The sequence below is a fragment of the Malaya genurostris genome, chromosome 3 (assembly GCF_030247185.1).
Source record: "Malaya genurostris strain Urasoe2022 chromosome 3, Malgen_1.1, whole genome shotgun sequence".
NCBI classification, from domain to species: domain Eukaryota; kingdom Metazoa; phylum Arthropoda; class Insecta; order Diptera; family Culicidae; genus Malaya; species Malaya genurostris.
Genome location: NC_080572.1, coordinates 10,677,984 through 10,693,404, shown reverse-complemented (window position 1 = coordinate 10,693,404; position 15,421 = coordinate 10,677,984). Strand labels below are relative to the sequence as shown.

The 15,421-nt window shown below is 35.7% G+C and overlaps 1 protein-coding gene and 1 non-coding gene across 3 annotated transcripts; one reads left to right on the top strand and one right to left on the bottom strand.

Annotated features, from left to right (window-relative positions):
- The first annotated feature begins 6,454 nt into the window (after positions 1–6,454).
- On the top strand, positions 6,455–6,526 carry Trnad-guc (transfer RNA aspartic acid (anticodon GUC)). The gene has a single exon. It is a non-coding gene; the product is annotated as a tRNA-Asp (tRNA).
- A 389-nt stretch (positions 6,527–6,915) lies between these two features.
- LOC131436465 (RNA-binding protein 45-like) lies at positions 6,916–9,121 on the bottom strand. Of its 2 annotated transcripts, XM_058605192.1 has the most exons (4): positions 8,698–9,121; positions 8,112–8,596; positions 7,564–8,048; positions 6,916–7,383 (listed from the first exon to the last, which is right to left on the bottom strand). In XM_058605192.1, exons 1-3 carry the CDS (start codon positions 8,982–8,984, stop codon positions 7,582–7,584), a joined length of 1,239 nt encoding a protein of 412 aa, XP_058461175.1. In that variant the 5' UTR covers positions 8,985–9,121; the 3' UTR covers positions 6,916–7,383; positions 7,564–7,581. The 2 variants fall into 2 exon arrangements, with proteins under 2 accessions (XP_058461175.1, XP_058461174.1); XM_058605191.1 differs by having other exon boundaries at positions 6,916–8,048.
- Positions 9,122–15,421: the final 6,300 nt, after the last annotated feature.

Sequence of the window (15,421 nt, the reverse complement as noted above, 5' to 3'; positions counted from 1 at the left end):
ACAATGGTACCACTCTACCCTAATGTACAGATCTATTTCTTTCGAATTTCAGTATTGTATGCAAGTTATATAGAGAGACAACATAGTTTAATATATTATTAGGTGTACAACATTGCTTCCGCCGATTTTTCCAAAATTTAAAGCTTTATTGCGAAAAAGTGCTTACAGATGTATTATTCAAAGTATAGTCCGTCCCTTGCGACAACTTTCTCCCATCTTTCCGGAAATTTTCGGATCCCGGCTCGAAAAAAGGAGTCCTTTTTTGACGCTATCCATGAAACAATCCATTTTTCTAACTTTGCGAAGGATTGAAAATGTTGATCTGCCAGGCCGTGTGCAATCGAACAGAATAGGTGGAAGTCAGAAGGGGCGACATCTGGAAAATACGGCGGGTGGGGCAAGACTTCGCATTTCAGCGTTTTCAGGTACTTTTTGACTACTTTTGCGACGTGAGGCCGAGCATTGTCGTGTTGGAGGATGACTTTGCCATGTCGCTCTTGATACTGTGATCGCCTTTCTTTTAACGCACGACTAACGCGTTTCAGTTGCGTTCGGTAGCGATCTTTTGTGATGGTTTCACCCGGTTTTAAGAGCTCGTAGTAAATTGTTATTCATCTTTGAAGGTTTTTTCTCTTCCACCATTATGTTTTTCTTCGACATCGAAATCACCATTTTTAAAACGTTGAAACCACTCCCGACACGTTCTTTTACTCAGAGCAGCATCACCGTAAGTTTCTGAAAGCATTCGATGCGCTACAGTTGCATTTTTTTTCGAATTGTAACAGAAAATTCAAACTTCCCGCAAATGGCGAAAATTGAGCACATAAACAGACATTTTCGAGCATGAATGATACGAAAACAAGAACAACTGTCATTGAAACGGAGATGACAATTCGTTGGGCACTGTACACACTCACTTTAAAGGCATTATCATCTATGTACTTTAACCAGCCTCAGTCGGTACAGTCACCTATCGGAAAACGGCGGAAGCAAAGTTGTACACCTGATAAATTATAGATTTATTCAGGCTTACGAGAATACATGAGACTTTGACTATTAGGTCTATGATGTTGTGGCCGTTTTGAAATCGTGCCAATGTGTTCACTGAAATGGTACTCGACAACATCGAGTATTTTTATCTTGTTACTCCTATCATACGTACCACGTGAATCCGTAGAGCTGTGACTTGCTTGTTTTTAAGTATCTCTTCTCTAGAAAATTGACCTTTCTTACGAAAAAACGTAGGTATGTTGAGAGTGGCTTCCTTTTGTCGTGAATACGACTTACTTTACTATGGGGCGCCTTTTAAAAATTTACCATGTACAACAATGGGCAGAACTTTATCGCGAATATCTCTTGATGTACTTAACCCAACAACATAATTTTTTCGACAAGCTATCAAAAATATCATCAGGAATTTGTGATTAAATTTTCAACAGTGTGAGATAACCATAAATAATTGAAAAACAACGTTTTCTAAATCTTTTGGAAACTTTGAGGAAAATGCATCACGCTTGCTTGCCTTTTTCGCACTTGGACGACGGTTTTGAGGTAGTCAAGCACATATCAATTCCGATTATCTACTTACGAGTATAAAAGGTAAACTTTGATTGAAAATCGTTCATTACTTCTAGTGCTTCAGACGAAACTGGATGTCGAAGTGAAGATCTCCCACCATCAGTAAGAACAAACCAAGTATAAAGCGTGGAACGCTTAGGTCGTGATTTCATTTACGCTTCGATCGTAGGGAGCAACAGTAGTCAGTAATGAGAGCAGACCTTTTTGTGGTACAAAACTTCGAAGGCTCAGGTCGTGCTCTCATTTGGAGCACGACCGTGTGGTACAAAACCTCAAATTGATCTACTTTGTGCAACTTTTGCAGTGCAGAATTCACAACAGTGTTTAATATCTTAGAGGATTACAAAAGTTGGCCTTTCTGAATGCCAGAAATTAATCCCATACTGTCCTTTGATAGTTTCTTTTACTGTAATATTCAAATCCAGAATGAAATAATCGACATCAAAATTCTGTATGTTTTTCTCGAGCAAATCGAAAATTTCAAATCCTTTGTCGGCAAGAACTACATCTCCTTCTTCAATTATATCCAAGAATCCACTTTTCATGCAAATTTCTCGGTCCGAACACCTTCCAGCAAACCCTAATGACACAAAAGCTATAGTACCGTCGGGATGCACAGCAATCAAAAATTTTAGAGTTTCGTGTTTCTTGTGTTGACTGTAGTGTGACGCAGTAGCCTTTAAATTACTAGGTGTCTGGCATAGAACTTCAAAACAGTCTATAATGTTCACCCGTCTGGATTCAAAATATTTATAAAATTCTGCCGGCATGTGCTCAACAGCTATTGATCTTTCTGTTGGTTCGAGGGTCCACTTACAGCATTCATATATCACGTACACTGTACGGTGAAAATATTTTGAAATAGTGTCAACGCATACATTATAATCATATGACAAGCTGCGAAGCTGTGTGTTCAATCGAAGTTTCGTGAGAGTCATTACAAAAATTTCGTCTTTTGAAAGATCACACATCGGATCATCCAATGATTTTTCGAGATATTCGAACAATTTGATGAGAACTGGTAAGCTAGATATACCAGTGTAATAATAACATTTTGTATTGTTCTGCAGATAAGCAATTCCTCTTCTAGTTGAGATTACTTGTCGTTGTAGTTCAAAGTTTTTATGTTGAAATCCAATCATTTTGTTATAGTATTGTTGGAACGTTTGTTTGGAATAACAACGACCTTTAAGAAAAAGTAGTGATTTGTATGAGTTGTTAGTAATGATGGAAATTTGTTCGAGTACATAACATGTAACATATATACATCAGATTAATGTGAACACATAAATACATGTACATTCACAGACATATTATTACCATTACCATTTTTATTAATAGGCAATTTTTATTAATAGTCAATAAGCTATCCACAAGTAGCTTTCAAACAAGCCCGAGATGGTTGAAGTCGGTTTAGCAATCATCGTGAAAAAATATCGTTTAAAGGTACCCACACATATATTTCCCTATCTCGTTGAGCTGAGTCGAATGGTATAGCAGACTATAGGTTTCCGAGGCTCCGTTTTCCATTAATTCCATTACTTTTCTATAAAGAAAGGCTAATGCCTCAGATTCTTATGTTAGGAAATACAGTCATCTACTTAGGAATTTTTCTGAGCATTTTCAAACTTTTTGTACCGAATAATAATAATTCGAATCAAGACGAAAGATTTTTGAATACTGAAGAAGTCATCATTAATCTTGATATCGCTAAATCACAGAATATGATATGAATCTTTTTGTTACATTGAGTCCCCGGTACCTAGGTCTGATAATTAAAAGCGAAAAGTTGCGAGATTTTGGATCTTGTCGTACAGTGCGATGCAATATGCATCTATAATTGGTGATGATCATTGGGATATTTTCAAGGAAGAGAGTGTGTAGTAAGTATTCTTAACGATAAACGATATAAGGCAAATCTTATGGTAAATCAAAACTCACAAAAATCACAATTTCAAAAGATTAATATGAAAATATACCTCAATTATAATGTTTATTACTCTGCAATATACATCTCATCTATCACTATAATTGTTCTCATACGAACAACTTATGAATTCCGCAGTATATGAGAGAAGTTATGTTTGTCATAATATTTCACATAATATTCCTAAAAGTTTCGTATGAGTTTATTACGGCTTTTTATTGGATTTCCAATTTTCGTGACTATATAATTCGGTCTTATGATTCATACGATATTCTAAGGTGTGTACCAAAGGTGTGAATCGATACTTTTTGACGAGCACAGATATTTTACTGATAACTGAAACGATTTGACGAGGATGCTGGGAAAAATTATAATTATTGTGAGATCTGAGATGGCTCACTGGCCGTGCGCAATCTGGACATGTACGGAGTATTGTTCAATTGGGTTGCTGTGATTTACTCCATTCAGAGTATTTCGTTTGGCAGGACAATTTCTAGAATCTTTTCGCGGCCTTGCCTTCACGAAAGATTTCCGAGCAACGCCGGGTAATTCAGCTAGTAGCTTATAAACATCAAACATATTCTAACTCACACAGAGAATCCTCAGATCACAGAATCACAATATTACACTTGTTGTTTCACGCTCTGATTTTTCCAACTAAAATATTATTGATTTAACTAACACATCTGTTGATTTTTTCGTGAATACGACTTACTTTACTATGGGACGCCTTTTCAAAAATTACCCTCTGTGAAAGTAAATGCTACATAAACCGCTAGGAAGAAGTAAAGTTACACCAAAGTGTAATATCAAAACTGACGTCTTGGACGAAAATCAATCAATTTATGATAACATTTTCAGTTGCATGACAAATAATTCAAAATCAAAGTTCTATGAAATGTTTGGTATCAACGAATATGAAAGAGAAAAACTCATGACGCGCTAGATTTAGATTCGAAATTGTTTAACTGTAACAAGTATTGCAACAGCATTGAAGTGTTTCAAAAGTTCACTATTGGAAAACCTGTCTGGTTTGACCCATATCAGCACAAGCCAATCAGAACGCGTTCTGAGGAAGAGAACAAAACATCTGATGTTGTACAACTGTATCGGTATAAAAGATGAACATTTAAGTTTTCCATTATTTCGCAAAGGTTGTAGAAGCAACTGTCGCAGCCAGACATACAGTAAAACCACACGGAAGGCCTGCTAATCCTGTTGGAATGAAGCGAGCAGCAGAATGGTATAAAGGAACTTCATAGGCAGAATGCTTTTTAACAGCGATTTGCGTTTCCAGTATGCAGCGAAAGTCGTCAGTCGTCATAAAAGCGATGTGTTTGAAAACACAGTTGCCCGAAATTTTAATCGGATTTCATTGTGAGTTCATAATGCACCTACTGATTCCACCTGGAATCGATTGTTTCACCTTATTTGGATTTCAATTGGAAATCATTGCAGAGTTGAAAATAAATGCAGATCCCAAAGGTCATGCATTTCAAGGCACTTTTCAGTCCCATAGATCATCATGAAAAATTATTTGAATTCTCTTCATTTCTAACCAAAAGCATCGGATTCTTAAAAATGAAAATTTCAAAATGTTTGCACCGTCACTAACACATTAATTTACGACGAGTAACGCTCACACACAATGCGAAAATGAAAGTATTGTTCGAAACTACATTCATACTAACATCTTTACGTTAGTATGAATGTAGTTTCGAATCAACTATAAAATCTTTGAAACTATCTTCCTATGGAGCCGGGACAGGGATGTAAAGTGTTAAAAATAAAAATCTGTATATTTCGAAAATTAAGACTGACAAAACCTGGTACCCTATAAAGAGTTGAAATTCAATTTCTCCTCAGCAACACTATAATTGCACCCTGACGCAATATCTTCATCAACGTATTAGAAAAAAATTCGAATCTACACTGCGTTCTATATTATATATATATATATATATATATATATATATATATATATATATATATATATATATATATATATATATATATATATATATATATATATATATATATATATATATATATATATATATACTACAGTACTCAAAATAGATTATTAACCTAGTAATTTACATATATAAACTGCTTATACGCTGATGTGTCGAAGACGAAACGTAAAAATAATATTAAAACAATTTGGAAAATGAACCATTTTATTCTGTTCCATGAAGAACTAAGACAGTCTGCGTTGAGATTCACTTCCGCGTAGCGAAAATAGCATTTGTTTAAAACTATTTTACCTCTCTAAAAGGTAGAGTGAAAAATGAAACTTCGATAATGATCACCTGCATTTATAAAATCAAATATGGGTACTTAAGCATTAAACCATATCGGAGAAGCGAGCAAAAAGAGCTGCTATGAAGATAATGGTTAGACAAAAATTTGATTTTTGTTAAAACTCACTTAGGAGCTAATGCCGAGTGAAATTGTTTCTACGTTCTAAAAAACCTGAAACCTTGTTACGGCAGTGATGGTTTTGCTTTCCAGTATGCACATGCGCATCCTTTCCCAACGAACACGGACAGTTTGCTGGAATGGAAAAGGAATAAAGAGGGATGTCATCGGACATTATTTAGGGTGGCTCTGATTGAAGTTCGTTTTATTCTTCAAAAAAAATAAAAAGGCATAAAAATGGATTTAATTCTTATAGAGAATTACTCCTGAAGCTGAGAAAAAGACTGGAAGTGACATTATATAGAGTAGTCTGTTGAAAATGTGCTATCCTACGAAGAAAAGGAATTGCATCGGTCGGGAATCGAACCCGGGCCACCCGAGTGGCAGGCGAGCTACAGATATAATTCGGCAGCACACATCCCAACAGACCATGTATATCAATGCACTGCAACGAGGCAATAAATTTACGATTCAAATCTTCTATTGCTATCTTCAGAGTATACTCGTATTGTAGACTGTTGGAGCATGTCCTCGATAGTATAGTGGTAAGTATCCCCGCCTGTCACGCGGGAGACCGGGGTTCAATTCCCCGTCGGGGAGGAATTAATTTTTTTATTTGTACAGTATTCGAATTTTATTTCATAATTCCTTTTAGAAGAATTCATTCAAGATAAGCTCAAGGATATTTAAACTAAATTAAATAATATTCTTGGTTTCACAGTTTCCAAAAGATGGATGGAATGATTTTAAATTAAATGCGCATAGCGTAGCATAACTGTACGTAGAATAGCTGTAATTTGTGTTGGTGGACTGTGTTTTGAATTGAATTTCCTCCACCTCCGCATAACATCAGCAAAATGATATGGAATCCGAATTTTATCAATCGTAATTTTCTGATTTTTCTTTTCAAATCTACCTGAAAGTTAATAAGGTTAATCACCATCCATTTGTGCATATTCAGGGAGTTCAGTCGTAAAATCAAACAATGCTCGCGGTTGTATTCCCATTTTATTTTCCTCCTTATATTTCAGTTACCATAATTCAGGTTATTTTTTTTTACTCAAACGACGAAACAATTACGGATAAGTTTACCTATTGATCTCAATTGGCAATGGTTCAAATGCCTTCAAATATTCAGTAGATTTTTCATGCGGAGTACTTGTTTTTCAATACTTACTTAATCTTTACAGTTATTACGTTTCAGTTTCGTTTCGTAACGTGACTACGAGTGCTTATAATATATTTCATGTTGTCTGTATTCCTATTAATGTTGTAGTTCTTCTTTCTGACTATGATAATTAGAATTATCGTCCAATCCATTATTTCAACATTTACTGTGTTGATGAAAATGTTTTTTTTTTCAATTTGTCCTGTAGTTCGGGGAAAATGTTATTCAAGAAATGTTTCCATCTTTCTCTTCTGTTGTTCCATCATTTACTTTTTTTCAGTTTAAATATCTGCGAATGATAGAAATTAAAAACAAGTTAGGGTACAAATATTCGGTGTCTCTGAAATTAAATGGAAACAAAAGCAAACAAATATCCCTCAGCGTAACAATCATCCGGGCAGTGAGTCTGTAATGAAACAAGAAAACTTCCACCGAGAGAAAATAGATTCATCGATTACCCGAAACTCACCAAATCGTACATCCTAAACTAGTGCTCCATTGGTCGCTGCCTTTTGTTATCATTCTGTTCCATACACTCCAGCACCTTAAGTCGACAATCTCCGAGTTGCATTCCATGCAATTGTTGAATAGCCCGATCGGCAGCGACTTCACTAGCAAACGCAGCATACCCATGTCGTTTTCCCGGAACTACATAGACGTTGATTAAATCACCAAACCGACAGAAAGCATCCTGCAATAGTTTCACCGAAACGGCCTCTGGCATGCATATGAAAAAAGCTTTCTTGGCGCAGTAGGTCTGAGAGTTCAATATTGTTTTTGGTGGACCAAGTTGAGAAAGCATGTCATTCGAACAGACTTCTTCACGGAATTCATTCTCGAATCGGACAATTATTCGCTCTCCAAAAGGATATTCTAGACCGTGGATCTTATCGATTGCCCGCTTTGCCTCATCGTGGCTCGAGTAAACCACACAAGCAGTTGTATTAATATCATCTGAAATATGCACCAAGAATAATAAAATACCACAACCGATAAGCTTTTGCTTATTTGACTTACTTTGCGTCACAATGTTGCAGTACTTCATACCGGGAGCGATGTCAAAAATTCTCCACAGCCGATCTTGATTCAAGCAACTGCTGCATATGACCACTAGTTTAATATCTGTTCCAGACCGACCGGAATCCGGAGAATGAGTCCTTTTCCGAGTGGATCCGTTGCTGGACGAAAACTTGCTACCGCCATCTCCACCGTCGGGTTTTTTTACCATTTCACGTGGAAGACAAAACTTGGCTCTGTAGCTGGGACAGCATCCTTCAATGGCCAGGGCTGTTTCCAGAAAAGATGTGAACGTAATGTACGCAGCACACTGGGTTGGATTTTTTTTATCCGGTACCAGCCGAACCTGCGTGACATTGCCAAACTTTGTAAACTCATCCTTGATCGACTCTTCAGTCTTCGAATGAGGAACGACTGCAAACAAACGACGAAACTTGTACTCGTTTACCTCCTCTGGTCCACCTTCTTCTCTCTTTTTCTGATAGCTGAAAACAACAAAACATAAACAAACAAAACACGAATACGGACCGGCAGAGGAAAAAATCTCTCTGATGACGCCATTTTGTTTTTCATTTTATCTGCTTACCTAGCGGATATCATTACTTTTATCGGCCGAGCTTCTCCCTCTATATAGGAGCCGTTCTTTCGAAGACCACGCGCTGCCGAGGACGTTTTAGTAAACTTGACATAGGCAACACCCTTGCCCTGGCCGGTTTTCTTATCCACGATGACAATGCACTCCTCAATTTCACCATCCTCTTCAAAGTGGCGTATCAGTTGCTCCTTGTTAATCTGCCGGCCACAGATTACAAACAATCGGCTCATCGGTGGCACTTCCGAGATTTCCTTTTTTCCTCCGTTATTATCCTGCATATTTACTAATGTTTCCCAGCAGCTATCGAAATGTTTCTGTTTATTTTAGTGGAAATAGCACTAAACAAAATCACGACCTGCTACTTGGAACTCGAACAGACGGAATGATGATGATGACTGTTTGCAACAGAAGACTCGACGAAGAAGTGGAACGAAGCGCGGCTTGCTATTTGACATTTTTGACAGCCTGCGTGTAGCTCACTTGCAGAGTTGCCATTGGAACAGGTTTTACTGCACTTCGACCAATTTTATACGAATACAATTTAATGGATTGTTTTTACTTAGATTTACTTTTGGAGTCAGAAAATAATTTATTGCATTAAGTTACTTGTATGAATGTTCACTACAATTCATTAGTTTTTACATTGGATGAACATTCAAATCAGACTAAGTTAAAATGAAATCCTATATTGAAATGTAAAACCACTACTTTCGAGAATGACGTAAAGATGTAAAGATTATGAAGAATTAACGCAAATGAATGCATAGAATTCAAGGGGAGAGTCGCTTAACACAAACTATATTGTTCCTTAAAAAAAAAACACGTGATATACTGTGAGCCTAAGTGTGCCACTCTGTGCCCCATGAAACAGCTGAAAGCACTGTTTCTACACAGTTAGCTTATGTCACGAAGTCGAAATTAAGTTTTTTGGCAAAATTTTTTTCATCCATTCCAAACTTAGCAGCAAGAAAAGAAAAAAAATTAATTATTTTACCATTGACAAAACAATGATTAGCTTAAAACATAATTGTGTTGTTGAATTTTCTTGTATTCACTTCGTTAAAATATACTATTATTGACTTCTTAATTTGAAAACATTACCTATTGGGAGCCGCACGCTCGGATTTTCGATTACCTTGGAAGTACCGTCCGGTTCTGGTTAGAGCGGCTGGTGGTAAAAATGGTATGTGAAATGGTTTACAACGCCAAACTGAATATTTTCCATGACGAAAATGAATGCTAGGCGAACATCCCCTAAAACTTGCATGAATTAGCCAATCCACGTGGATTTACAGTGTGAAAAATACGATCCTAAAAATGGCAAGCAGTGAAACTTTCAATTGTCCGTAGTTTGGAAATTATCAAAGAATTCTATTCAAAGGTTACAAAGCAAAAAGAATTATGATTTTCTTTCAACTAAATTTTTCAATTTTGCAGATTTTGTCAGTTGATAGCCATACAACTTTCGGTCTTTTCGATAGCAATTAAATTTTATCAGGAATCAAATTTTATTTGGATCTTGCTAGTTGATTACTAAAAAAACATTAACTTTCATGTGTTGATTTTAAGTTTCTAGGAATTAGGCATTGAATAGCTCAGTCCATTAAAATCTACGTGAAAAGTAAGGTGGAAAATATTCTCATAACTTTTTATATAACTTTCATGCGATTATTTTTCTGAGTGTATGTGGGCTGCTATTTGGTAAAAAAGTGGTTGTCAGCCATTCTGGTGTCCAGTTGCCTCACCTTTGTCACACTCAAAAAATAAATCACATTAGTTTTATGGGATTTTTCACGTAAATGTACTTTTTTGTATTCTACGGGATGTCTATTATTATCATCAGGGAACTAAATACACGTTATCTGATTCATATTGAATTTTAAAATGTCCCATGTCCGAAGCATAAGTGCACTTCTTGTATGAAAAATTTAAACAACAAAACTGATTTAAATGTTAGTGACAGATTGAAACATTCCGCATTCTTTGTAGGAAGCTTACTAAGCTGTACTTACTACAATTCCAAAATTCGTGTAGTATAAAACATGCATATCTTCATTTTAAGCACCAGGACTCGAAATTGACTGGTTTCAGCTTTTTGCGATTGGAGACCACCAAAGATCGATGATATTATTTCCGATCTTCTAGCTTTCTAGAGAAAACGTAATACATTCAAGGAGTTATAGTAAAGTTTTTGATTAAATGATTCGTTATCGACCGGACTCAAAACCAATCATAAATCTGAGATACTACGGCCAACAGTCCTGGAATTTACTGCTACAACCAGTCTTGGAACAACAGTTAATGAAGCACACTCCAAAAAAACAAGATTTTGGTTCAGAGAACACAAATTCCGACTCGACCATCGAAAAAGGTCATAATTAATTAAAATAATATTAATAATAAATTAACAATGTCTATTTCAGTCCGTGTTGGTTTTAGTGAATTCCATATAACATGAACTCATGCATTATCTATGTAACTGTTATGAGATTTACCTATGCAAAAAATGGACGTTCACGTCATGTAGCCATTACGTAAACTTCAGGTAAACAAAATATATAAAATTCACGTTGATTCTGTCTAAAAAACAATACATTGTTTACCTATTTAATAGGACGCATGGTGTATGAACAACCCATGGGTAGTTGGGTGGATGAGATTCACATATGTTTTCAGGTAGAATCCCGATCAGATGCACATAACAAAATCATAACACAAGTATATCAACAGTTCGGCTGAAAAGTTCGTATCGTTTAATAGAAACACACATTTTTTTGCCAAAATTCGTTTTTATTATTCAACATAATTGCCATCAGAGGCGATACAGCGATTATAGCGATCTTCCAGCTTTTCGATACCATTTTTGTAGTACGATTTGTCCTTTGCCTCAAAATAGGCCTCAGTTTCAGCGATTACCTCTTCATTGCTTCTAATTTTTTTTTACCAGCGAGCATTCTCTTGAGATCTGAGAACAGGAAAAAGTCACTGGGGGCCAAATCTGGAGAATACGGTGGATGAGGGAGCAATTCGAAGCCCAATTCGTTCAATTTCAGCATGGTTTTCATCGACTTGTGACACGGTGCATTGTCTTGATGAAACAAAACTTTTTTCTTCTTCAAATGAGGCCGTTTTTTGGAAATTTCGTCCTTCAAACGCTCTAATAATTGTGAGCTCACGCGGCACCCATTTTGCACAAAGCTTTCTCATATCTAAATATTCGTGAACAATATGTCCAACACGTTCCTTTGATATCTTTAGGGTGTCAGCTATCTCGATCAACTTCACTTTACGGTCATTGAAAATCATTTTGTGGATTTTTTTCACGTTTTCATCGGTAACAGCCTCTTTTGGACGTCCACTGCGTTCATCGTCTTCGGTGCTCATATGACCAGTACGAAATTTTGCAAACCACTTACGAATTGTTGCTTCGCATGGTGCAGAGTCTGGATAACACTCATCAAGCCAGTTTTTGGTATCGGCGACACTTTTTTTCATTAAAAAGTAGTGTTTCATCAACACACGAAATTCTTTTTTTTCCATTTTTTTCACAATAACAAAAGTAGCTTCACTCAAAATGCAATATCTCACAAACTAATAATCAGACAGCTGTCAAATTTGTACACGTATCTTTTGAAGATTGTTACTAACTGAAAACGGTATGGATTTAATTCTAGTGGCGCCCTCTCATAGAAACGATACGAACTTTTCAGCCGATCTGTTATAACAATTTGTGTTATTTTGGGATATTTAACAAATGAAAACAGTTGAAAGTTAAAGCTTATGATAACAATATAATAATAAAATAAGTTATGATGTTTTATTTTCATTTGCAAGACTCGTGATAATGTTCATTAATTGAAAAAATGAGTTCTTCCGTTTGCTTTATATCGAAATATAATGATCAGAACATCAAAGAACTAAAAGAAGAAACCAGATCACTAAATAAATTATTCATTTAATAAAAAAAATTCTTCAACAATTTTGGATTAGAATGATGCTAAAAGTTGACTGTGATAAAGATTTTTTTTTTGTTATCTAATTTATTTCAAGTACTGTTATAAATTTATTCTTTCGGACTTCTGTAGTTATATCAAATTCAATATTAATTATGATACAAACGTTTCAAAATCTGTTCCCGCTAGAGTCTTTTTTTGTTATTATTTTGGTTATTTTAACAGCTTACCAGCCAAAAATATTTCAAATTTAGTTACAAACTGTTTCTGAAATAAATTACCCCAGTTGTTAGAATTCTGTTATTACCATCTGATCGGAGTATCGTGATTTAGTTTTTGAGTGCCGACATTCGTATCGTTTGAGACATGCGTGTCCACCAGGACTTCGCCCTGGAGAAGCATGGCTGCCAGTCATTCTAAGGTGGCCAGCATTTGAAAAGAAAGTGCATCTTTTAATTTTGCCATGAACCTTTTTTTTGCACAGATCGGAAATTCAGAATCATAAATTTATTTTACGATTAAGTATAAATTTGTGTAACAACCAACTTACCTGCTTCTCACCGACGGTAAGATATGCTATAATTATCAGCATGGGCTGCGAAATGAATATTGAATGTCATTCTAGCTATGGCAGCCGCCACAGAAACAGTACAGGTAACCGTCTGGGATACAGGTTATGCTTCCGTCCTATGTAAGAGTTAATCAAATATGCGTAAAATAGACGTCTTCAAATACAGACGAAAACGTATTTTAATTTGGGCAATACCAATTTTCAACTAACTTGTTCATCCAGGGTGCATTCGATACAGCCGCTGCGGACGAAGCGTGGTTTGCTTTTTAGTTACGGGTGGTCAGATCCATGCTGCGTTCCACAAAGACAGACGGCAGCAAAACTTCGAATGACTGGATAAAAACTTTTGTTGCGGCAGAAAACCGTTGCACAGTGGTCCCAATCATGTCAAAACACGCGATTTTTTATTTGTGCTTTTTAACCCTGAAGCTTTTATGTCTTCAGAAGAATTTCTGTTTGAAATAGTCCGCTTCTTTTAATATAATCAAAGTTGACATTAATCCACCTACAAGTGAGTTAAAAAAAATATTTTGCTTACAATACGAGATAGAGCATTTACGTCTTTAGAAAAATTGTAGATCATGTTCAAACAAGAAAACATGCCAAAGACATAAACAATTTAAAATGCATTGGTGTCGGGATATGGCGCACTGTTTATTGAGGACCCCCAAAATCAAGTATTTCCATCTTAACTTTTTTCAATGATTTTTTAGAATTTTCGGATGTTCTACAATTATATTTTAATTATCAAAATACGCATTTTTGTCAAAGACTGCATATTTTGAGCTTAAGCGACCACCCCTGGTTGCTACTCCGTTACTGATCGGGATTAGCTGAAATTGTACAGGGAATTCCAAGATGATCCGACCTGGGTAAATCATCCTTCAATGTACATCTTCTGGTAATTCCAGAATTCATTGATCAGTGCCGGCGCCGGCCAGGCCCGAACGTAGATGGTCTAAGAAATGGAAAGGGACGTTAGTCCAACACTTATTGTTACTAGAGTCCGTATATACTACTGTGCACTCCATAAGTGTCACTGGATATTTGTTAGTATAAATGTCAGTATTCGCGCGCGAGCATGTATGTTCCGGTTTTAAGATGCTCGGATGCATCACTAAACTCACGGACTTACCAAGTTCACGTTTCAACAATATCCGAACTGAAGTCCCGGGAGGTCTTGATTATTATTCGTGAAATACTGAAGGAAAATTTGAAATACTATTGTAAAAACTTGCCTATTATTGAATTACCTGCTGCGAAATAAACGAGTGAATAGGATTTAGAAAAATAGTTGATTCATCGTAGTGACATATGAGCAATTACAGAAATGCTTACTAGATCATCAGACTCGACCTTCTCCGATTTGGATGAAACTTTGCACACGGCTTCAGTATGGCAAACCATAAGTTTTGAACCGATGGAGAGGTCAATACGATTCACGACTGATTTTTAAAAAGGGCGTATGTATTTTTGCATTTCACCAAAATTGCCTTTTTCAAATCGTTGTAACTCGGAATCCGTTAATTGTACAAAAAAGGAGTCCAGGAAGAAGTTGTAGGGAATCAATAGGGCACTTTAAAAAAATATACACTGAAAAAAAATTTTGTTTTTTTTCTCAATAACTTCAAAATGAACCAAAAAAATTAAATTAAAAAAAATCAGGGTTTCGATTTTTTTTGATAGTTTTTATTTTACAGCTCTTATTAAAACCTACAGATTGATGGCTATCCCATCCGTGCTTTTTGAAAAATGAAGAAGTTACAGCTAAAACAATTTACAGATATATTCGAAATTTCAAGTTCTCGTTGAAAGATAATCATTTAAACAGTAGAATATTATTCTACAGGTTGAAGGCAATAAATTTGTTCATGATATCCTTTCTTCGAAAAGTAGCTGTTCTTAAGATACATGAATATTTAATTATAACTCCATTTATTATATTTCTATGAATTGTTTATTTGCTTGCTATATCTACAATTATTACATGTACATGAATAATTCTTAATTATATTTAAGGTTTTATTTATGTCTGACGGAGCTGCCTCGCAATACAAAAACAGAAAAAAAATTGCAAGTCTCTGTAAATTGAAATCAATGTATAACATTGATGCTGAGTGGCATTTTTTTGCAACTTCTCATGGTAAAGAACCATGTGATGCACTCGGGGGTAATTTAAAGCGAATGGCAC